The sequence below is a fragment of the Grampus griseus genome, assembly GCF_964374135.1.
Source record: "Grampus griseus genome assembly, chromosome: 3".
NCBI lineage: Eukaryota > Metazoa > Chordata > Mammalia > Artiodactyla > Delphinidae > Grampus > Grampus griseus.
The window spans coordinates 31,821,640-31,846,758 of NC_139019.1; the positions used below are offsets into that span (position 1 = coordinate 31,821,640).

The 25,119-nt window shown below is 43.7% G+C and overlaps 1 protein-coding gene across 2 annotated transcripts in view; it reads left to right on the forward strand.

Annotated features, from left to right (window-relative positions):
• OSMR (oncostatin M receptor) overlaps window positions 1-25,119 on the forward strand; it is a 56,099-nt gene that overhangs the window by 19,187 nt on the left and 11,793 nt on the right. For both annotated transcript variants that reach the window (XM_082652470.1, XM_082652471.1), the window contains exons 3-11: window positions 3,893-4,065; window positions 9,884-10,055; window positions 14,294-14,569; window positions 15,895-16,024; window positions 16,573-16,724; window positions 19,465-19,607; window positions 19,911-20,064; window positions 22,853-22,929; window positions 24,002-24,224. In XM_082652470.1, coding sequence (XP_082508596.1) covers window positions 3,893-4,065; window positions 9,884-10,055; window positions 14,294-14,569; window positions 15,895-16,024; window positions 16,573-16,724; window positions 19,465-19,607; window positions 19,911-20,064; window positions 22,853-22,929; window positions 24,002-24,224 — 1,500 coding nt within the window. The remainder of the gene's footprint in view (window positions 1-3,892; window positions 4,066-9,883; window positions 10,056-14,293; window positions 14,570-15,894; window positions 16,025-16,572; window positions 16,725-19,464; window positions 19,608-19,910; window positions 20,065-22,852; window positions 22,930-24,001; window positions 24,225-25,119) is intronic.

Sequence of the window (25,119 nt, forward strand, 5' to 3'; positions counted from 1 at the left end):
ATGCTAACACATATATATGGAATCTATAAAAAAGGTTCTGAAGAACCTAGGGGCAGGACAGGAATAAAGACGCAAAGGTAGAGAATGGACTTGAGGACACAGGGAGGGGGAAGGGTAAGCTGGGACGAAGTGAGAGAGTAGCATGGACATATATACACTACCAAATGTAAAATAGATAGCTAGTGGGAAGCAGCGCATAGCACAGGGAGATCAGCTTGGTGCTTTGTGACCACCTAGAGGGGTGGGATAGGGAGGGTGGGAGGGAGACGCAAGAGGGAGGGGCTATGGAGATATATGTATACATGTAGCTGATTCACTTTGTTATACAGCAGAAACTAACTCACCATTGTAAAGCAATTATACTCCAATAAAGATGTTAAAAAAAAATCTAGGGCTTCTCTGGTGGTGCAGTGGTTGAGAGTCTGCCTGCCGATGCAGGGGACACGGGTTCATGCCCCAGTCCGGGAAGATCCCACATGCCACGGAGCGGCTGGGCCCGTGAGCCATGGCCGCTGAGCCTGCACGTCTGGAGCCTGTGCTCCGCAACGGGAGAGGCCACAACAGTGAGAGGCCCATGTACCGCAAAAAAAAAAAAAAAAAATCTAGCATATTATATGGTTCTGAAAGTAATACGTGTTTTCTAAAGAACATTTGCAAAGTACAGAAAAGCATGAAAAAGAAAGTTAAAATCACTCAACCTCACCATCCAGAAATGACTGTTAACATTTTAGTTTTACTTCTCTTTATAGCTTTTTAAAAATAATATAAGTACTTTAAAAAATATAAAATGGAGTGCATAGTTCAATATGATTTTTTTAAGTGTATGGAAAAAAGTCCAGCAAAACATACATGATTTGAACTTGGCAATGGAGTGAGAGTGGAGTTGGTAGGATGCTGGGGATTCAATTTCTGTATTATTTGAACATTTTTATCATGATCATGTATATTTTAAAAATAATTTTTATTGAGGTGAAATTCATGTAACAAAATTAATCGTTTATGGTTAAAGTGGACAAATCAGTGACATTTAGTACATTGAATATGTTTTGCAATTACCACCTCTATATAGTTCCAAAACGTTTTTATTATCCCCAAAGGAAAGCCTGTAATCATTAAGCAATTATCCCCTATTCCTCCCTCCCTCAGCCCCTGGCAACTACCAGTCTGCTTTATCTCTCTATGGATTTATCTATTCTGAATATTTCTTATGAACTGAATCATACTATGTATATGAGACCTTTTATATCTGGCTTCTTTCACTTAGTGTAATGTTTTCAAGGTTTGCCTAATTTGTAGCATCATTCCTTATTCCGTCGAATGGATATACCACACTTTGTTCATCCAGTCATCTGCTGATGGACATTTGGGTTGTTGCCACCGTTTGGCTATTGTGAATAGTGCTGCTACAAACATTTGTGTACGAGTATTTGAGTCTCTACTTTCAATTCTTTGGAATATATACCTAGGAATGGAATTGTTGGGTCATATGGTGATTTTAACTCTTTGAGGAACTTCCAAAATGTTTTCTACGGTGCTAAAGCCATTTTATGTCCCCACCAGCAATGTACAAAGGTTCTAATTTCTCAATATCCTCACAATGCTTATTTCCATTTTTAAAATTATAGCCATCCTGTGAGTGTAAGATAGTATCTCATTATGGTTTTGATTTGCGTTTCCTTAATGACTAATGATGTTGAGCATCTTTTCATGTGCTTTTTCATCATTTGTACATCTTCTTTGGAGAAATGCCCATTCAAGTCATTTGCCCATTTTTTAAACTGAGTTGTTTGTCTTTTAGTTGTTGAGTTGTAAGAGTTCTTTATATATTCTGGATGCTAGATAAGTGATTTGCAAATATTTTCTCCCATTCTTAGTTTGTTTTTCTCTTTCTTGACAAGGTCCTTTGATGCACAAAAGTTTTACATTTTGATGGAGTTCAATTTATCTATTTTTTTCTTTTTTGGCTCATGCTTTCCTGTCATATCTAAGGACCCACTGCCAACTCCAAGGTCATGGGAGTCCATACTGAGATTTTAATTGGTGCTCTAGCCATCCCCAGCACTGCATTTACAAAATATTACAAAGGATGGGTATATTTTTGGGAAGATAGTCATTGATGGCTGATAACTTGGGTTTTATGGACACTCTTGTTAACCTAACTTCCATAGAATGAATTTTCTGAGATTTTTAAAAATAAATTCTGAGGCTAATGCTTTACTTGGATAGTGAACCTGTCTACCATGTGGACCATTCACATGAAAAGCTTCATGCTTATATCTACCAGGAATGCTTCTCAGCTTATCTGGCTGGGTCCAGAGCCCCGTCCTTTTCATCTGTATCCTGAGTTTGGCAGGACATGGTGGGAGCCATGCAGCACACTTCTCAGACATTCCATTCCACGTGACCTTTGACTGGGCAGGATGTTCCTGCCTTAACAGTTGGCGGGCAGTGCAATAAAGGGGAGCAAGGTTTTGGTATTAGAGAGATCTATACTTAAATCCCATATAGCTTTGTGTAAATCATTTAAGCTTAGTGAACTTTAGTTTCCCCATCTATAAAAAATTACTGTCTGAGTTTTACAGTGGGCATTACACGAGACAACGTATGTGAAGCACCTAGCACTGTGCCTGGTAAAGAGTACGTGTTCAATCTCGTTGTCGCTGTTATTTTTACCTCTCTGTGGGAAAAACAGCACATGTAGAATGGCAGTTTTGGAACATTTTTTTCCAGTATTAGAGATTCTTTCCATTTTTATTCTCAAAAGAACATACTCTCTTGCCTTTTGAACTAGGTGCCAGAGGGTCTCAGATCACTAGGGGAAACCCCCAAAGAACTAGAAAAATGGATGCTGAAAAGATGGAATGTGCTCCACCATGGACCGTCAATTATCAGTTGTTTTTTTCCCTACAGTCTTAACCTTTTCATTACCTTTGCACCATTCCCAGTTCACTTCAGACTCCCTCAGAAGGGAGTGAACCCAGTTGATTCGGCAATACACAATTCCTTTTGAATCTGTACAGCATTTCCTCTGCTTATGTAAAAAGTGGTGCTTTGTTCTTCTCCAGGAATTAGCAGCGATCTCACTCACTCCATCAGGCCCCATCCTCTCTCTGGGCTGTTTCCTAGCTCACTGACCTCAGCAAATCTGTTTCGTGTTTGAATCTCTACTCTTTGACAGACTCTATCACACCACTAAATATTCTAAACTTGCAATGACTCATTACTTCTTACGAGTCTGTTGTGTCTCTCCAGCTAGGTTCCTTCCTTGAGCTAGAAACCTTGTCACAATTATTTTACTTCACACTAAGTGCCTAGTCTCATCCGAAGAGTCCAGTGAATTCTTGCCAGAGGTGTTTTAAGTTCAGTGCGTTGAGATTTAAGCAATAATATCTAGAGATGGAACTTGCTGTCACTTTATAGCTACTTAATAAACTATGAAATATTGACTTCCAAAAAGAAAACTCTCATTTTAGATGTCCTCTTATAGCAGATTTATAGCAAAACGTCCTCTTTCTTTATTTATAGCAAAAAGTCCTCTTGAAATGAAATTTATAGCAAAATGTCCTCTTTCTTTATTCAGCCTTATTACAAATTTCTGAACCATTTAGATTGTTCGATAGAGTATCCTTTTGTCTTGTGAAACTGTTTATCAATTTATTAATTTGCTGTGTATCATTGAGCAAGTCATTTCATTCATCTAGGTCTTAATTTCTTTATCTGCTGAGTGATTTCTGAATTCCCTCCAGGTTTTCAAAGTGTCTAATTCTAGAATGTATATGTGAGCAATAATTTCTCCAGCTAAACAATGATGATATTGAACAGTTTAATTATCTGTGACTATTCAATCATACTCCTATTAAATGTTATTTCATATCTTGTTTTGGCCTTTCAGTCTTATCTGAACCTTTACCATTAACTCCTGAATCGCTGAAAGTTTCTGTCAATTCTACGTGTCAGTGTTTGCATTTACAATGGACTGTCCACAGCCTCGCTTATCATCAGGAATTGAAAATGGTTTTTCAGATACAGATCAGTAGATTTAAAACATCCAATGTCATCCGGGTGGTAAGTATTTTTCTTTTTGGCTCAATATTTAAAAAATCCTTTTCTGACACTGTGTTTTATCTTTTATAACATCCCCCCAAATCCCAATATGGAAATATTTGGGCAACTCAGAATACTTGTCCTAAATAATCACATTTCTGTGTTTTTAGTTAAGAGGGTCCCGGACAGGGCTTCCCTGGTGGCGCAGTGGTTGAGAGTCTGCCTGCCGATGCAGGGGACACGGGTTCGTGCCCCGGTCCGGGAAGATCCCACATGCCGCGGAGGCGGCTGGCCCCGTGAGCCATGGCCGCTGAGCCTGTGCGTCTGGAGCCTGTGCTCCACAAAGGGAGAGGCCACAACAGTGAGAGGCCCGCGTACAGCAAAAAAAAAAAAAAAAAAAAAAAAGAGGGTCCCGGACAAAGTAACATGACAATTTTGGTTTGGTAGGTTGGATGGGCTGTGCTACGAATCAGATCATTCTCTCACTTCTGCTCTGTTCCCTGTGGAAGCTGTTGGGGTCTGTCCTTGTGAATACTGGATTCCAAAAATCCATGAAGGTCAATCACCTTATTCCTCTTCCTTCTTCCTTCCCTGTCCACCAGAGATCTTCCTAAATCAGATGTAAGAGTTTGGCAACATTTTTCATGCCACTATGGCTCGCAGGCAGTTTCTTTACTAATGCTATGCTGAGATGCAAGGAATAAACCATTCTAGCATTTTCTGCCCTAATCAGCGAAGAGGTTCTCCATGGGCCATGTTGGAGAGTAACTTACAGTGTCTTTTGTTGCCTCATATGTGGCTTTTTCTACCACAAATTAAATTAAGGAAGTCCTGAATTTCACACACTTTTTGCCTTTGAATTATTTGGGATCGATTTTTCACTTGTCCGGTTTAAATCATGGTGGTGTCTGTTTTGCCTGGTGCTTCCCCATCTAGTGCATTGGGGCACTTTGGTAGTTGATTTATTTATTTTTCCTAACATCTATATTGGAGTATAATTGCTTTACAAACTTTGGTAGTTTCTTTCAATTACCATTTATGGTGCAGGGAACCTTAATAATCTGTGCCCACATCGTGATCATTTATTAGCATGGGATGTTGAAGGACAGTGAAATATTTTCCCACTGAAGGGAACAGAGAATTTGCGTTGGAGGGAAGGGCAGCACAGGGCTGTGTCATTACTGGGGACCTCCATTTGCTAGTGGACGGCCACTCTCCTCTCAGGTGCTGGAGGCGTGAGTACAGGGAGCCAGGTGGTTAGTTCCTTTAGCGAAGCATAAAGGCTACTAGCTTTAAAGGCTCCAGTTACTTTCCTTATCCATCACTGCATTTGAGATCTGAGTGAGTGGCCTAATTTAAATATCATTCTGACTGTTGATTTAGGATTGATACCAGGTCTAGAATTCCACCCCTCAAAGGGCAGCTTCCCACCATGAAAGTTGTTCGGTGTTGGGTTTTTTTTTTTTTGAGGCCAAACTTAGTTTATTTGGGGTTTGTTAGTTCTGCAGGCCAGGAGACACAGATCCAAGAAGCACTTGCATTGTGTTCCCTGGTGTTCTGACTTTAAACAACAGCAATGCTTATGTACAGCTGTTCCCTCCCCACCACCAGCCCATCTTCCCACCATCCCCCTCATGCTAATAATTTTTGTATTTTCCTGTTTTTTGTATTGTTGATGGATACACTGGTTGTTGATTTGGACCCAGTACAACATCGAGCAGAGGTCATATTGAGGCTAAGAATTATCTAAGGAAAAGAAATTTGAGAGAAGAGCTGGAGGAATTCGTGGAAAACTAGCACTTAACACCATTAGCGAAAGTAACATTAACTATAGACCAAGCTGACCCCATTCTTTATTTTTCTAAAAGACAGTTCTTTCTGCTTTCATAGTAGAGAAAATAACAGTAGCAACATGTGAACAGACAGTTGTTCGTATCTGTTTACACCTTTGATTCAGGTAGTTCTCTTTTCAAGGTAAAGCCGCTGGTGAAACCTCCTTGTGTAACCTACCAAGGCTGGAGATGTTTGAGGGTAGAGTTTTGCCTTGTCGGTTATACGGTCCCCATAACACCCAGTCCAGCCTGATCCCAACAGAGGAGAAAACTAAGGCACAGAGAGGTTTGTGGTGCTGCTTTTTTTTTTTCTTCTTCTTTTTCCTGTCATTTATTCATTTGACAAAAGATGATCATACCTGCCTATGCCAGATGTCAGGAACAGGAAAAGAAAAAACACCTTTGACCTTGAATTGTTTACGGCACAGTTGAGAAAGTCCAGGACACACAGAACAACGCTAAGAGGACAATTTAAGAAAAACTGAGACGGCCTCACCCTGACCGTGTCCACACAGAGCTCTCCCTTTTCCTGCTGGGGTTGGGTGGTGGAGGACCTGCCGCACCCAGAGGAGGGAACTGCCCTTCTCAAGGCAGCTCTGTTTCTGGCTGGAGCCCCGGGCCCCCCACAGGGGTGACAGCCACATGCAGTCTTCCCAGGTCATCAGTCTCCACGTGTCCCAGAACAGACGATGCCAAGAGAAGCCCTTGTCTGAACCTCTCAGGCTTGAAATCAAGCACAGACATAAGGTCCCCCTCCAGTTAAGGGTCAGACAAAGCAGCTGAGAGAGGTCGCTTCCATCTGGACCGTGATCTCCCTTTCATAGGAAGGTCCCTGTAAGGCACCCTCACTCATGCCTCGGACTGTTTTGTTCCCAAACAAGCCACAGGAAAAGCATGTTGACCGAGGCTGTCACAGCTGGAACAGGGACTCTGAGCTGCCTCCTGGCCGGCACTGGCCACTCAGGCTGCACACGTGCTCTCACCCTGGCTAGGGTTCTGCCCGCAGCCTCTCCAGCCCCTTGCTTTATGGTTCCATCAATGGCAGGAGAAGGCAGAGTAGAGTAGCAGCTCAAGCCTGGAAGGAGGCTTGGAGCGTGAGTCAGTGAGGGATGAGCTCACTTCTCAGGAATGAATCAGTGATCTCAGTTGGACTGCTGTGGAAATGCCAGTTTTTTGTAACATACTAATGTCTGCCAGGGCCCAATTAAACTTGCCACTTGGATGAATGAAAACAGCCCAGACACAGTCATCACATTTTTAAAAGTTGCTGAATTGATGCATTCAGCGAAAAGTTTTATCTCCTCCACAACGGGCCTATAAAGACCACAAAGCACAACTTGTGGTTGGACAGAATCCACACAGAGGGTGTCTGGGAAAAGCAGAGCTCACTGCATAGTAACGAACGGAGGAAATCCTTCAGCACAGACTGTGGGCTCAGGTCCAGGCATTGTTCCAGGCATGGGGCTGTGAGTGCTGAGCAAAAATAAGGAGATGATCCCACAATGCAGAGTATCCTAGGCGTGAGGAGTGCAGGTCGCTGGCACGGGGCTGTGGGGTGAGATTAGGCCTGACCTTCTCCAGCACCTTGGAGGAAGGGCAGTTGGAGCCAAAATAGGAAAGAAGATTAAAAGCTAATTTAGCATGGAGGGTGAGGAGGAATGTCCCAGGAAGATCCAGCTGGGGTGAGCAGAGGTCCTGAGTGAAAGGGGCTGGGAGCTTTCAGGCCTGAAAGCGCGGGGCATGTGGGGCGGGCAGGACAGGGCTAGACCACACACACACCCAGGGTCATGCCCAGATGCTGTTTTATATGCAGGGAGCGGTGAGAAGCGGAGTGATGAGCTCTGATTGGAAGTCTTAAGGAAAGCTCACTGCGGCCACACAGTGGAGAGAAGTTGGGAGAACTGGAGGAGGTGAAGTGTGACCAGTTGGAATGGAAGCGAGCAGTGGGGTCGGTCCAGAGGAGAGGGGCCTGGAGTGGGTGGTGACCGTGGTGACAAGAGAAGTGGCCGAATTCCCAAGAGATGGGGGAGGCAAAATCCAGCCGGCGGCTTGTTGACATTACAGCGAGGTCACCAGGACGACAGAGTTCCTTTTATTTATTTATTTTGGTGTTGGTTCTTAAATAATAATTAAGAAAAGGTACCTGTGATCGCTCGTATTAAATAGGAAAAGTTGCATGGATCAGGACCACAGAACTTGTAGTTAAAAATGTATGTTTTGGGGCTTCCCTGGTGGTGCAATGGTTGGGAGTCCGCCTGCCGATGCAGGGGACACGGGTTCGTGCCCCGGTCCGGGAAGATCCCACATGCCGCGGAGTGGCTGGGCCCGTGAGCCATGGCCGCTGAGCCTGCGCATCCGGAGCCTGTGCTCCGCAACGGGAGAGGCCGCAACGGTGAGAGGCCCACGTACTGCAAAAAAAAAAAAAAAAAATGTATGTTTTGTAATCTAGGGTTAAAGGAATACGATAAACCGAAATAATATAAATGTTTTACAAATGGGAGTTCTGCTTAGCGTGAGAAAGGACGTGCACGACTAGAGGCCTTTCAGGTGGACGAAGTGCTTCTCCTTCCGGGGCTGTGTTTGGCTCGGCCAAGGCCGCTGTTTAAGGTTGGCGGCCTGGGGAGGGGAAGGCACAGGTGGAGGAAGGCCTCCGAGTCTGGTTGCGTGTGACGTGTGTGCCGCCCCCCTCGTCTTCACCGTAGGACTTGCCATTGGCCCTTAGAAAAATGGATGCAGACTCAGTTTTCCCCAGGAAGGGCAAGATTTTTGTTGTCCCTGTCTCCCAGCTGTGGGTGCAGAAAGCAGGCGTCCTGGAGGGGCCCACTGAAAGCATGGGTGCCTGGAGCTGTGGTCCACGAAGAAGAATAAAGCCCAGTCCCCGCTTTCTGGGTGCCCTACTTGAGTCAGAGGCATAACCACAGATGAAATGCCACCAACTACCCCCAGTATGCAGGGGAGCTCGGGCAGAGGTGGGGATGGGAGGAAACCAGAGGAGAGAGCAAGAAAGACTTCATGAAGAAGATGGGGTATAATAGGGGCTTGAAGGTTGGGACTAATTCCCAATTCAGAGGGAGAGTTGGGGACGCGAAACCCGGAACGCCGCGTGAGCAAGTACTGTGGAGTAAAGCATACAGCTCTTCCCGAAGTGTAGGGCGGCCCACTGTGTCTGGAGACACGAGTCCTGCAAGGGAGAGGCAGTTGGAGTCATACTGTAAATGGCCTTGGACGACAGGGTCAGGTGTAGAAGGAGCTGTTGAAGTATATTGCGTTAAAGAATGAAAATACCACTGTCTAAGAAAGATTAAGACTAAACGCTGTGCGGGAAAAGCAAATTACAGAACAACTTGGACAAGGTTCCCAAGAGCACAGTGTAGGGCGTTCCCATGAGATTGACATCTCTGGGGACTAAAGATTCTGAAGGTTGGAGCTCAAGGGAGGGGCGATGGTCCATGTGGCCACCGTATCTGAAAAGACAGGAGACAAAAACCAAAGCAATCATTGGGAGCCATCTGTTGACGTCTGGGAGACAGTGGAATTCCTGGGAACCATGAAGGACTGCCAGCTCTACTGAGATTGGGCCAACTTGATCTGATGAATATTAGAAAATTCTCATCAATCTTGCTTATTTTTAAAAGGGTGCCTCAATTAATTCTCTAGTGTGCAAGAATCTTCTTAGCACGCTCTTGTGACCAGCACTGTGTGCATACCTTCTTTCTCTGATCTTTTCCCCCAAGACTCCAGTAGCTTCTGTTTTCTCTCTCACTTGAGCCCTCTAGAATTGGAGGCCCAGAGGGGTTGGGAGCCAAGTTTTCGAAAGGCAGGAGGCCAAGGCTGGTTCTTTGCTGGGCCGTCAGAGCTCGGAAGCTGGCTGGCTGAGAACAGACTGCATTTGTCCATATCCTGGAGTTACAGTGGACTCTTAGGTGTGTGCTTTGGGCTAAGTCCAGCCAAGCCATTTCCCGGGACCACACGGCTATATGTTTCCAAGTTTTTCTCTTTATTTCTAGGAGAACTACAGCACCACTGTGAAGCGGGACCAAGTCCTGCATTGGAGCTGGGAATCCGAGCTCCCTCTGGAATGTGCGGCACACTTTATAAGAATGAGGAGTATGGTGGATGATGCCAGGATTCCCAAGCCAGGGTTCTGGAGCAACTGGAGTTCATGGGAGGAAGCAGATGGTGAGAAGTGAGGTGATAAAAGAGTGCAGGGGTTTACTGTCTAATATTTCTCGGGGACCAGTAGTCAAATAGTGGAAGTCCCTGTTGAGAAACTCTGGGTAGACACCAGCATTATTTTTCTTTGGGTCCTGTTGGGTCTAAAAAGCATAGGTGTGAAACTTGCCACCAGGAGACAGAGGTCTAAGGACTTTCCCTCTGAATTTATTCATTGAGGTAATGACGCAAACTCAGACAATTTAGTATTCATTTTCCATAGGTGTGAAGTGTGTATATTATAGAATGCTAAGTGAACAAAACAGGACATAAATTGTACATATGTTTTTACTAGAACAACACAAAATGTGTATTCATTTAGAGCAGAACTTGGGAAGCTTTTTCTGTCAAGGGCAAGATAGGAAATACTTTGGGTTTTACAACCCTACATTCTCTATTGTGACTATTCAACTCTGCCATTGTAGCATGGGAGCAGTCATAGGCAGAGTGTAAATAAATGAGTGGTTGTGTTCCAATAAAACTTTATTTACAAAAACAGATGGTGTCTGGAATTGGCCCATGGGCCATAGCTTGTCAACCCCTAATGTAGAGACAAGGGAGGGAAATATGGAAAACTGGAAGCAGTTCTTCATTTGAGATCATGGATAATTATGAGAGAGATCATGGATAATTATGTTTAATTATTAAAATATCTCTTAATTTTGATTATTTTGTTATTAAAATTTAGCATTTTGCACAATTTCTTCAAATGCTTCAGCTAAGCTATAGGTTAGTTGTAAAGCACCGGCATTTGATGCTCTCAACTATATACGTTGACAGATTATCTGAAATTCCTGTCAAGAGAACCATTCCTTAGCTAAGTGTTTATGCAAATGTATTCATTCAAACTGATAGCATGTTAACTCACGAGAGGCCCAATGATTAATTTAATACTAATAATAGAATCAAATCTGCATTCTAGTCACTGCTTTCAGCACTATATGTATTAATTTCATCTTCACATCAGCCCTATGAAATACATATAATTCTTATTCCTACTTCACAGATGAGGAGACTGAGGGGCAGATAGCTTTAAAAAAATCCCATGCAGGGCTTCCCTGGTGGTGCAGTTGTTGAGAGTCCGCCTGCCGGTGCAGGGGACGCAGGTTCGTGCCCCGGTCCAGGAGGATCCCGCGTGCCACGGAGCGGCTGGGCCCGTGGGCCGTGGCCGCTGGGCCTGCGCGTCCGGAGCCTGTGCTCCGCGGCGGGAGGGGCCACGGCAGTGAGAGGCCCGCGTACCAAAAAAAAAAAAAAAAAAAAATCCCATGCGGGGTCATCAGGCCACGAAGTGGTAGAGCCAGAATTCTAACCTGGACAATCTGGCTCCAGAGGCCATTCTCTTAACCATCACATCCTATTGCTGAGAGACACACTTAACAGAAAAAACAGAGATTAAAAAGGTAGCAATAGAGAAAGAAAGAACAACATTATCAACAACTTTCATACAGTGGACTAGGTTTATCAAAACTATAACTTCCAAACTAACTCAAGAATTGATAGAAAAGCTGATTATTCCTTAAAAAAATTTTTTTTATTGAAGTATAGTTGATTTACAATATCCTGTAAGTTTTGGGTGTACAGCACAGTGATTCAGTTATACATTTTTTTTTCAGATTTTTTTCCCTTATAGGTTATTACATAATATTGAGTATAGTTCCCTGTGCTATACAGTAGGTCCTTGTTGGTTATCTATTTTATACATAGTACTGTTTATATGTGAATTCCAAACTCCTAATTTATCCCTTCCCCCCCACCCTCCTTTCCCCTTTGGTAATCATAAGTTTTTTTTTTTTTTCTGTATATGTGGGTCTCTTTCTGTTTTGGAAATAAGTTCATTTGTGTCTTTTTTTTTTTCTTTTAGATTCCACATATATGTGCTATCATATGTTATTTGTCTTTCCCTGTCTGGCTTACTTCACTCAGTATGATAATCTCTAGGTCCATCCATGTTGCTACAAATGGCATTATTTCATTCTTTTTTTATGGCTGAGTACTATTCCATTGCATATATGTATCACATCTTCTTTATCCATTTATCTGTCAATGGACTTTTAGGTTACTTCCACGTCCTGGCTATTGTAAATAGTGCTGCAATGAACATTGGAGTGCATGTATCTCAAATTATGGTTTTCTCTGGATATATGCCCAGGAGGGGGATTGTAGGATCATATGGTAGCTCTATTTTTAGTTTTTTAAGGAACTTCCATACTGTTCTCCATAGTGGCTACATCAATTTACATTCCCACCAACAATGTAGGAACGTTCCTATTTCTCCACACCCTCTCCAGCATTTATTGTTTGTAGACTTTTTGATGATGGCCATTCTGACCAGTGTGAGGTGATACCTCATTGTCATTTTGATTTGCATTTCTAAAATGATTAGTGATTTTGAGCATTTTTTCATGTGCTTTTTGGGCCATCTGTATGTCTTCTTTGGAGAAATGTCTATTTAGGTCTTCTGTCCATTTTTTGATTGGGTTGTTTGTTTTTTTGATATTGAGCTGCATGAACTGTTTGTATATTTTAGAAATTAATCCCTTGTTGGTTGCTTCATTTGCAAATATTTTCTCCCATTATGAGGGCTGTTTTTTCATTTTGTTTATGGTTTCCTTTGCTGTGCAAAAGCTTTTAACTTTAATTAGGTACCACTTGTTTATTTTTGTTTTTATTTTCATTACTCTAGGAGTGAAACCAAAAAAGATAGTGCTGTGATTTATGTCAAAGTGTGTCTTGCCTATGTTTCCCTCTAGGAGTTTTATAGTATCTGGTCTCACATTTAGGTCTTTAATGCATTTTGAGCTTATTTTTGTGTATGGTGTTAGAGAATGTTCTAATTTCATTTTCTTACCTGTAGCTCTCCAGTTTTCCCAGCACCATTTATTGAAGAGACTGTCTTTTCTCTGTTGTATATTCTTGCCTCCTTTGTCACAGAATAAGTGAGCATAGGTGTGGGTTTATCTCTGGGATTTCTATCCCTTTCCATTGATCTATATTTCTGTTTTTTGTGCCAGTACCATACTGTTTTGATGACTGTAGCTTTGTAGTACAGTCTGAAGTCAGGGAGCCTGATTCCTGCAGCTCCATTTTTCTTTCTCAAGACTGCTTTGGCTATTTGGGGTCTTTCGTGTTTCCATACAAATTTTTTATTCTAGTTCTATGAAAAATGTCATTCGTAATTTGATAGGGATTGTAGATTACCTTGGGTAGTATAGTCACTTTGACAATATTGATTCTTCCAATCCAAGACAGGATATATCTTTCCATCTTTTCATGTTCTTCTTTGATTTATTTCAAGGCTGATTATTCCTAATCCCCAAAACACTGATTCTCAACCATGGCTGCACATAGAATCACCTGGGGACCTTAAAACAAAATCCCACACCCAGGCCACTGCACTTGGGTGACCTTAGTGATGGCAATTTTAGAGCCCTGGTGGGCCAGCAGCCAGACTGCAGGAGCCTAGGTGAGAAGGGGGTGATTGACAGCTGAGCGATGGGCACAGGCAGGTCCTGGGGGAGGCTGACTGTGGAGGAGCGGGTGGAGAGGAGGCTGGAGGGAGGCATGGAGGACGGTGAGTTTGCCTAAAATGGCAGAGACCTGAGGATTCTTATGTGCTGATGGGCCACACAGACGGAAGATGGAAATGAAAGGAGCTCTTTGGGTGAATGGCATCTGAGAAGGTGGAAGAGGAGTGATCTACAGGACAATTTAGAGATTATGAGGGACACGTGGCTTGGGAGCTGGGCAGACCTGGTGGGTGTGAATGTGGCTTTGCCACTTGCTGGGTGAGTGAACTTGGGCTCAGTCCTGCCCACCCCATGGCTGTAAGGTGGTAAGGATGACAAGAGAGAAGATACATAAGCACTTAACACAGGGCCTCCCACGTGGCTGGGATTAGTACAAAGCAGCTACTGCTGTCCTGATAACCTATAAGCAGGAATGACAGGATCATCCGCAGAGCGGCAGTCACGGTGCCGTCTCCATAGTAAGAACGAGAGCAGTGGTATGATCGCGGCAGTAGGAGGGATGGTACAGAGGATGGTTTTGCACACACCAAAGTTTATAGATCTGCTGTAGAAATTTTAGCTTCCTGTTTTCTCCAGGAGGCAGAAAAAGCTAAAGCTATCTGTTGAGAGTGAGGCAGGAGGGGGCTGGTTTGACTTTTGTGTCCAAGTCTAACTGAGCTGTCTTCTTTTATCTTGCAGCACAGAATTTGCTTGGACATGATCCATTGTTTGTCTTCCCTAAAGATAAGCTGGTGGAAGAAGGCTCCAACGTCACCATTTGTTACGTTTCTAGGATCCATCAGGACAACATATCCTGTTATTTGGAAGGTGTACAGATATATGGAGAACAGCTTGATCGAAGCGTGTCTGCGTTCGAGTTGAAGAACGTGTCTTTTATTAGGGAAAAAGGGACAAATGTCTTCTGTAAGGTGGACCAGGGAGGAGTTTTGGGAGGCATCGTTCTCTTTGTCTCAAGTGAGTGTCCACATCTCTGTGCCCCCCTCCCATTTCCTGTGGAATAGATCAAATTTCCTTTCCCAGAAGACAAGGAAACGTTTCCACTCGTGGCCTCAATTTTCTTTTGTTTCCCAATTCTTCTAGGAGAGACTCTGGCAAAGACAGTCTGAAGCAATCCTTGTCGGATTTCCTGTTGTTTTCTTGAGTTTATTGACAGTTTTATTCCTAGGAAGCAAGAGCGTTCGGGAGAAAGTTCAGGTCATGACCTGGACCACTGGGACGATGTCCTGCTTTGCGTTAGCCATGCTGGAATGGCTGCAGGCTGGGAGAGGGAGGAGAGGGGCTGCAGCCTGGATGGCCCTAGAGAGGCAGCCGAGGTGGTGGCCGGAAGACCCAGGTTTGGCTCTTCTTGCCACGGCTGGGAGTGCCTTCTCGGCCAAGTTTCCCAGCCTCTTCAGCTCAGTGTTCTCCTTTGTGAATGGGCCCAGTAATGGCTGTTGTGAGGGTTACTGCATACGGCCAGGGCCCCGCCCCGGTATGGTGGCTGCACGCAGTAGGACTTCTGCAGATGAGGCCGCTGCTGTTCTTAACTGGGTGCAGAGGTGTCAGGTACCTCCATGGGTGATGGCGAGGGGAGAGAAGGCAGCGTTTCACTTTCCCTGTAGGTCCCAGTGTGCTCACCCAGTGGCCTCCCTTCCCCTGCACAGTGGGGCGGTATCTGCAACTCCTCCCTCCCTGCTTCCCCTGCCAAAGGCTGTTTCTGATCTCCCAGACGCTTGGTCACCTGTGCCTCTTGGCGTGGCCTCCGAGAACTGCGGTGCCTCGGGGACTTGGCGGTGCTGCCCGTACATTTCTTGGAACTCTCAGCCTCCAGCTGCTGAGTTTAGCGGGGTCCCCAGATCTGGCTTCCCGGCATCCCAAGCACAGCCCAGGTTCCCAGTAAGCCAGGGCATCTACAATGAAACACCAAGCAACGCTGACCCCATTCATTCATTGTTCTGTTCACTCTGTCTGCATGTAGCAGTACTGTTGAATGCTGCTAGCAGGCACTGGGGCTACAACTTTCATCAGGCAGACAGAGTGCAGACCACATGCAGTACACGTCTGCCATCCTCGGTGATACCCCAGCAAAGCACCAGGGAAGGAAAGAGTAGGGACCAAGATGAGGTACCCGCAGTGTGCCTTTCTGGAGCTGCTGATGCGTTGGCCCCCATTGAAGTAATCTTTTCATTGTTCAGAGCAACTCTGTGGCCTCAGACCCCGAAGAGAACTTTCCATTTCACTTGTCTTTCGATAAAGAGCTTCAGCTAGGTCTTTCATCTGTTTTTTCCTTGTACGGACAGAAGTGCTTGAAGAGCCCAAGGACTTTTCTTGTGAAACCCAGGACCTCAAGACTTTGACCTGTACTTGGGATCCCGGGAGCGACACTGGCTTGAGTAAACAGCCTTCCCAAAGCTATACTTTATTTGAATCGTAAGTGAGCTTTGGTTACATTAGTGATGGATTCTTCCTTGTTTAAGGTACTTGTGACAGTGTTACAGAAAATTTGAACAAATATTTTCAAACCACCTGCCAGGGTCAGGAAGAAATCTTTAAGTGGTCTCAGGTATACAATACTTTCTACCTGAGTTTTGTTAAAGGACAATGTAGCATAAAAATGATAAGAAAGGCTGTTAATGGTGAATCTTGATATGAAAATCGTTCCATGTGGTAATCTAGGTCTACCTAATTTCTACCTTTTTAAGAGTATCCAAAGTAAACTAAGGAAAGTTTTCACCACCCAAGAGGAGAAGTCAGCAATTCATCATTACACATTTAACCGCACAGGTCAAATTTTTTGAAACAATATTTTCGTCATTGGTATTTGTTGGTGACGGATCGATGCTGTTGTGTGGAACATAGTTTGAAAGCCACTGAGTGTGTCTCAGGGATACTCAGTGGATTCAGGGATACATGTCTGCATTGACAAAAATGTAAACCCTGAAATTGTTGTGTGGTGTTGTTTCTTTTTTTTCTTTAAGATTTTCCGGAAAAAAGACACTTTGTAAACACAGAAACTGGTGTGATTGGCAAGTCGCTCAGGACTCACAAGAAACTTATAACTTCACACTCCTGGCTGAAAACTACTTCAGAAAAAGAAGTGTCAGTATTCTTTTTAACCTGACCCAACGAGGTGAGACTTGAGTGTAGCCCGCTGTGGCCACGAGCGTATCTTTGTTTGACACACTGTGTGATCAGGTAAATGTGCCGTAGATTTTCACCTAATTCACATCCCAAGTGAAGGTTTTAGTTTATCACTTGTTTGTGCCAAGTTACAAACTTGGGTGCGTGCATGACTTGTGGTCCCCATTATTTGTTTATTTTGATAACGTAATAAACACCAACGAGCTTACCTCAAGTTCAAAATAGAAATCTGACAATAACTTACTTCATCTCCCATCCCACAGCCCCCCCACCCTGCTACTTCCACTAAGATAACAGATTTAAGTCATGTGTGTGCATGTGTATGTATTCTCATTGTCTTATGAAACCCCCAAAATACTGTTTTTATTTTGTTTTAATGTATAGGAGACATCAAGCTAGTAATTGCTTTTATACAATATTAAATTGCTAATATTTACCCATATTGTTGAGTGTTGTTGTAGTCCATTTTCACTGCTGGAGAGTATTTCATTGCATAAATATACAGTGTTTTATTCATGCATCTCTTTTGGTGGATTTTCAGATTGTCTTAAGGTTTATGCTCTTGGATACAGCATTTTGATATATATATCCAGTACACACCTAGAGTTGTAGCTGTTTTTCTTGCGTATATACCTATATACCTAAGAATGGAATTGGTGAGGACTCAGAAAATGTGAATGTTCTTCAACTTACAAGATAATGCCAAATTCGCTTCCAAAGTGGTTGTACCAGTATATTCTCTCCAAGTCGGTTTTGTCACCCTTTGCATTTTTGTCAGTTGAATGGATGTTAAGTGGTATTTTGCAATGGTTTGGACCTGCACAACCCTGAAGTTGAATATCTCTTTCTATGTTTTGACCGCACCCCTGCCTCTCTTATGAAATGCAGCATCTTTAAACTCGTTCATTTTTTCTGGAATTCTTGTACTTCTCCTTTGCCTTCTTAATTCTACACCTCATTTAGATTTCAACTTAATGATCACTTCAGTCACCTAATTACAGGGTGCCACCAATGTAGCAGGCACTGGGCACCCAGCAGTGAACAGAGTTGAGTAACTGCCCCTAATGTGTGTACATGCTAGTGTGTGTTTGGAGAGAGGGTTGAGAGTGGGGCATGGAGACACACAGTAAACATGTAAACAAGTTAATAACATAATTTCAAGCATCGCTAAGTCTTGGAAAGAAGATAAAATTCAGGTGACGGGTAGAGAATGCTGGGGTGCTGCTTCAGTTGGGATGAGGGCACTGAAGGATGAGGAGGCAGAAAACATCTATAACATTTGGAGCAAAAGAACAGGATTTGAGGGCTTCCCTGGTGGTGCAGTGGTTGAGAGTCCACCTGCTGATGCAGGGGACGCGGGTTCGTGCCCCGGTCCGGGAAGATCCCACATGCCGCAGAGCGGCTGGGCCCATGAGCCATGGCCACTGAGCCTGTGCGTCCGGAGCCTGTGCTCCGCAGCGGGAGAGGCCACAACAGTGAGAGGCCCATGTACTGCAAAAAAAAAAAAAAAAAAAGAACAGGATTTGAAAAGGCCTTGAGGTGGGAACATGCTCTGGGTGTTTCATGCAGGGAAGAATATCCTTGTGTCTTTCCCGTGAGAGAAAGGAGATTGGAGTGGTAGGCAGTGGCCAGGTCACATAGCAACTGTGGAAGTGAGTAAGGTGGAAGGTTTTTTTTATTTCAGATATTCTATTTTTCAGTTCTAAAATTTCCACTTAATTCTTTTTCAAAAAAAAATAGTTTCTATTTCTCTGCTGAGAAGTGTTTTCCTTTTATTCATTTCAGATGCAGTTACTTTTTGGTTTTTTAATAAATTTATTTATTCATTTATTTTTGGCTGCATTGGGTTTTCGTTGCCGTGCGTGGGCTTTTCTCTAGTTGTGGCGAGCTGGGGCTCCTCTTCGTTGCGGTGCGCGGGCTTCTCATTGCGGTGGCTTCTCTTGTTGCGGAGCACAGGCTATAGGTGCACAGGCTTCAGTAGTTGTGGCACATGGGCTTCAGTAGTTGTGGCTTGTGGGCTCTAGAGCGCAGGCTCAGTAGTTGTGGGGTACAGGCTTAGTTAGCTGCCCCACGGCATGTGGGATCTTCCTGAACCAGAGCTCGAACCCCTGTCCCCTGCATTGGCAGGCGGATTCTTAACCGCTGCGCCACCAGGGAAGTCCCTGGATGCATTTGCTTATACCTCATGGATCTGTTTTACACTCTTTATCTAATTTTAGCATTCTAAGGGAGTCATCTTGAGGCGTGGGTCATCTCAAAGTTGACATCTGCTGATTGTCTTTTTCCTCGAAAATTGGTGACATTTTCTCTTTTTTGGTTTTGTTTTGTATGTCTAATCATTTTGGATTGTATCCTTGAAACTGTTAATGTTACGTTGGCTAGACTCTGGGTTCTGTTATATTCTCTTTGATGGGCCACTTCAAGTTTTGACTCCCCTCTACATTCTTGCCTGCTTTTGTTTAATTTTAAGAGTCGTCCGTTTCTTCTTGTATTTGTTCCGAGTTTCTAATATAATCAGTGAGAGAAAAGGCTACACTTGGCTACTCCATCTTGGCTGCAAGTCTGGTTTTGTTTGCCATTTTCTCAGAGATAAACAAAAATGCTTATTGAACAAATCAATATAAAAATGAACTGCCAAAAAAAAAAAAATGAACTGCCTATTTACCAGTCCTTTTGGATCTGTGCTTGAATTGTTTTCATTTTTTCATTTTTTTTTTTTTTTTTTGCAGTTCATCCAATGACTCCCTATAACTTATTACCTAAAAATGTTGGTGCCACAAATGCCACCATGACCTGGAAGGTACACTCCATTGGAAACAATTCCACACTTTTGTGTCAGCTTGAACTCCTTGCTGAAGGAAAAGTGATACAAGTAAGTGTTTAACTTTCTATTTTCAAGAATTTCTTTGTGTCTAAACAGAGAGACTGGTGAGTGAAACCTCTTTAAACTCTTATTCCTATGTGTGTTCAAATGATATGGGTCATCTGTTTAAAAGGTCCAGGAAATTAATCATAAACTTTTAGAGTTTAGAGATTTTTTTTTCTCAAAGAAGAACTAGTCTTACTCCAAATCAGGTCTTACTCTGTGTGTGATTTGGCTTTGCAATGAAGTATGCTCACCAATACTTCTGTCTTCTTCTCCCCCCCACCTTTTTTTTTTTTTTTTTTAATTAAGCAAAGCAATGTTTCCATCAAGGTGAATGGTGAGTACCTCTTAAGTGAACTGGAGCCTGACACAGAATACGTGGCCCGAGTACGCTGTGCTTATACCAACCACTTCTGGAAATGGAGTGAATTGATCAGTCAAAAATTCAACACAGCTGAAGCTGGTACGGTCCGCTCCCTGACATCCCAAGGGTCTAAACTGACTGACAGGAGACGGGTGGGCTTCTCTGAGAACTTTTGTTTGTGCCAAAAACTCAGGGGAAAGTATAACAGAGGCTTGGTACCATCTTTAAAAAACAACAAAAAAAAAACCCTAAATTAAATGCCTAATGAAATGTGAGTGGGAAGATATCTACCTCAGACATTTGCCATCTGAGTTATTTCTACTGAACATTTTCTCTCTGATCTTCAATTTGCCAAAGTGGTTTCTAAGCTAAAGGTATTGCTGGATTCCCGTTGGATCTGGGGCTGTGTAAATTAGTATAAACTTTTAATTCAGGACTGGGGACAAACAGTAGCGTTTGTGCTGAGGAAAGCACTGATCTCATGCTAAACAGCCTCGGGCTGTGTTTGGAAATGTAATGGTATTTGGAAACTGAATCATCATTGTTAAGTTTTTGGTTCCCTTGACAACAAACTGGGAGCCTTCTCATCATGCTCTCCGGGGTCGTTTCCTCAATAATGACTGAACAGAGACTTTTTGCCCCAAATAACTATGTCTTAGACCTCATAAACCTCAGGAGATGAGATGGCCCAGCGTTGCTTTCACCTCCTTCCAATCCCAGATGATAAAGTCTTACTGTTGCCCACTTTACACATGAAACAACTTGGGCCCCTAAACTGGGGAGACATGCCTGGTTTGCAGAGTTAATGAAGGGCAGAGACGTGACAACAGTAACCAGGGCAGTTACCGCTTCTCTACGTGTTTAGTATGTGCCAGACACAGCTCCGAGTGCTTGCAATGTTTTCCCCTCAAATCCTCCCACCATGCAGTAGGTCCTGTTATTATCCTCACTTGATAGATGAGGCCGCGGAGGCCCAGGGAGGGTGAGGAGTTTAACTGGCCCCGCTAGCAAGGGACTGAGCTGTGACTGTAGCTCAGGCCCAGGCTGGCTGACTCCAGAGCTCCCCCCTGATCTGACCCAGACTGGCATCTGCATGGTCTGTCTCTCGGGGGTGTTATTACAGCCTGGAGATCTTTGTGATTCAAGTCCTGGCTATTTTGCTGCCTAAGGAAGGATTATATCTATTTATTTGATCCCATCTTATTATTTGTGTTTGTAAGCTGGTGAGTTCTTTCTGTTTCAGCCTGGGGGGAACGTTTTAAAGCAGTGACTCTGATTGGCGGGCTGGCGAGGGCAGTGCCTGAAAACCCACACCCAGGGCTGGTCACCAGAGGTGCTCAGCAGGCTTCCTCCCCTTGTCAGCCCCCCACCACTCCCCTTCAAGACTCCAGTCATTTTTCTTGGAGGGTAGTCCCCTCCAGAGCCCTGTTTCTGATGGTAATTTGGTTTATTCCTCAGTTGTGTTTCATTAAAGAATTTTTACTTTATTAATACTGCATTGCTTTGGGATTTTTTTGCAAATTTATTCCAACATTATACCTAAAATTTAGTGCAATGAAAAATAACAGAAAGATGGCATTTTTAGTAAACAGTTTCTTTTAGATTATAGTATCATAAACCTGCAAAATACTTAACTTTGCTTTCGATGATGACGAGAAAATGAGATGAATCTACTGATGGTGAATCCACAGATTTTTTTTTCACCTTGAATAACACTTTGCTTAATGCTGGCAAAGTCAATGTTTATGTGTATTATAATCCTACTTAAGCAGAATCATGGTGAGCAGAGCTAAATGACACCATGGGAGAAATTATATTGACATAAAGATGGAGCATCGTCAACTGTGCTGCAATTCTCTTTTCTTGCAAGTAGTCCTGTACAAACCAGCTGAAGATTCTGCATTGAGCTTGGGGGTCTCTCACTGAGTATTTCAATATGTTTTTGATTTAATATTGGCTTCTCCGACGGCTTGTTGAGAAAATTGAAATCTGCCTCTAATAGATTTTAAAAATATATGGTCACCTTTATGTTGAGTAGAAAGTGTCAGTAACTAAGGGGGAAAAAAAGGACTTTCTTAAATTTCAATTATTGGGGACTGTAAACTATATTTTTATGAAACAGAGAACTAAATTTGTATGTGTTATGTTGCAAAACAATGCTTCTTGCACAGAGATGTGTCGAAGCAAATCATAAATCACTGGTCCTACCGTTTACTGGCAAGAAAGACAAGGAAGCAAGCTCTTCTAGAACAGACTGGGGAGAGGCATATGCTGGGGAGAGGCGTGCAGCCAGTGCCCTGAGGGTCCACATGCAGGCAGCTGGCCCAGGCCAGGAACTTGGGGGGGTGGGCGTGCATGGGGAGGAGGGTGGCAAGGAAGGGGTCTCAGGCTCTGACTGCAGCGACAGGCCAGCCCGTGTGCAGTTAGGAACTCGGGGAAGAGTGCAGCCTTCCCCTGGGGCTCTCCACTTGAGTGTGTCCATTGCAACCTTCACAAGTGGGGCAAGGAAATAGCAACAGTCTGCTGCTCCTAGAAATTCCAAATATGGGAAATTTACCTGACTAACCTCCTAGAATTGGACTGACAAAGGATTCCAGAATTCCCTGGTGGCTTCCAGAAGCTCTGAGGCTTGAGTTCACAAAGGCCCCATGTGATGTCCCATTCAGATGTAGCAGCCCTTTTGTAAAGCACCTACTCTGGGCCCCTAGTGAGGCGAGACCAGTATGGCCGCGGCCAAGTGGGTAGAAGTCACAGAGAGTGAAAAAGCAAGAAGCAGGCTCAGGCAGGACAGGCCGTGGTCACTTTTGTTGACGAAACTAGAGAAGGGTTGAATGTATTATTGTATGTGCATATTGTGACCCTAGAGCTTTTCTTTGGTTAATTTCAGCTCCCTCAGAGGCTCCCGATATCTGGAGAAACTTGAAGATGGTGTCGGGACATCCTACTGTGAGTTTATTCTGGAAGGTGAGATGCCGACGTTCAAAGAGACAGATTTTTGCTTGGCAGTTATCTTTCACTGAAACTAGACATTGGTGCAGTCTTCTGATGGGGAGGGCTGTTAACATGAATCCAGTAGAATTTGTTACCCAGTGGAGGAATCCCAGCTCCACATCCATTTCCCCAGCGCTGGACCAGTAACTCCTTCCTCAGCAGCCTCTTGCACAGGTGGCCAGTTCTGCTTGTTAGAACTGCATCTCCTAACTTCTCCTCAGGCCTGCCCCTAACATCTGCAGGGCCCAGTCCATGAGTATAAGTGGAGAAATATATACCATAATTAAAAGTTATAAATATTTAACTATTCAGAGTATTTATATTTAAAAGTTTTAAGTCAAGCTAAAAAACTGCAATATAAAATTAATCTTGTCTTTCTGTCTTAACTGACATGCCTTCACGACAACGTGGAAGGCCTGGTTTGCGTTAAGAACTCTCGGATTCCTCAGTGTTTGATGCTAAGTCATGGCCATGCTGAGGGAGCTGGTCCTTGGCCGCAGGCCACCCCACTCTTTTTCCCATCTCCACTCCGGTCCTCCCCACGAGGGAGGACCCCCATGCACACACATGTGCACGTGCCAGTCTGTACGTCCAGGTTTTGTCCACACCCCAAGCTAACAGTTGCCCCAGCCCAATCTCAGGTCTGGGGGTGCACACACCAGGGGCACTGTCTGTCCTCAGGAAGGTAGGCCGGAGGTTCAGGCCCCTCCCGTCTGGGTCCACTCCTGTCTTTCCCACTCCATACTCACTGAGTTTTAATCCAGGCTAAAGAGTCCCCCTTTCTCTCTATTCCTGACTTGGTCACTCCTCTCTGGACACAGTATACTCTGAGATCTCCCCCAAATGATCCTATTCTCTGCTCAATTTTAGTTAGAATAGAATGTTTGATTTCAAGCTTGGTTTAGAAGGTTATTTTCTCTCTTAAGCTGTTTTAATTAGCCCGGTGTGTGTGTGTGTGTGTGTGTGTGTGTGTGTTCAATCAAGGGACAGAAACTCTTTTCAGAGGAAAGCCCATTTTGAAATGATTGTTTAATATTTTTTTCAGCCACTCTCAAAAGTGCATGCCAATGGGAAGATCCTGTTCTATAATGTAATTGTAGAAAACCTAGACAAGCCATCCAGGTTCGAGGTCCTCTCCATCCCTGCTCCCGCCAGCAGCACAGAACTAACCCTCGATCAGTGTTCTTACCAAATCCATGTCACAGCTCACAACAGTGTGGGCCCTTCTCCTGCTTCCGTAATTGTCGTTTCTGGAGACCCTGGAAACGGTGAGTGTTTCTGGTTTTGTTTTTCTTCTCTAGAAAAGTGTTGATGGTGTTATTAGGCAGAGGTGGATAAATCAGAAAGACAGTAATTTGGGGAGACAAAAGATCTAGCTGCCAAACACTGTCCGTCATTTTCTTTGGGTTCAGGCGTTTCAGCGGGTTTCTGGCGCAGTCCTCCTTCGTGTGGGAAGAAGATTTCAGCCATATCTCAGGGATTCTTCCACCAACTTGGGAAATTGTCTCAAATTTATTCAAATAAATGCAACACCGACAAACAGTCCCAGCTGAGAGTTAGAGATGGTATGAAAGTGCTTTGTGGCTTATGAAACACGAGGTGCATTTATTATATGGCAAAATATTTTGTCAGTCTTGGCCACCTATAAAGAGCCCAGGAACATTTCTGGACATCATGAGGAGAGCTAGCATCATCTTTCGAGAAGGGCTTTGCCAAAGCTGTGGAATAAAATGGTGATAACTGGCTAAACCCTTAGCCTGTGAGAGACCAAACAAGGTGGAAATGACCTTACGTGTACAATTAATAATGGTGTAAATTTCCTTCTTGGGAGAGCTGTGAAAAGAGGTTGGCTGCACTAACCCCGCCCCCAGCAGTACACACTCTGAGACACTGCACACTTGGACATGACCCAACAGACATCCTAAGGTCATTCATGAACCTTGCAATAATGTCACCCTTCAGTTACTGCTATAAAAATTTTCAGACCCTGCTTGTAGGGTTATGTCACGTTGCTTTATACCTATCATTCAAATTAGGCTTAAATTTAGGTTAAGTGGGCTAGGTTAGAGGGTGTTATTATTTTGTTTTATTTACTTTGTTTAAGAACTATCCTGTGTGTCAAGTAAGAGAAAGAAATTGGGATTGTGCCACAGGAGAAAAACT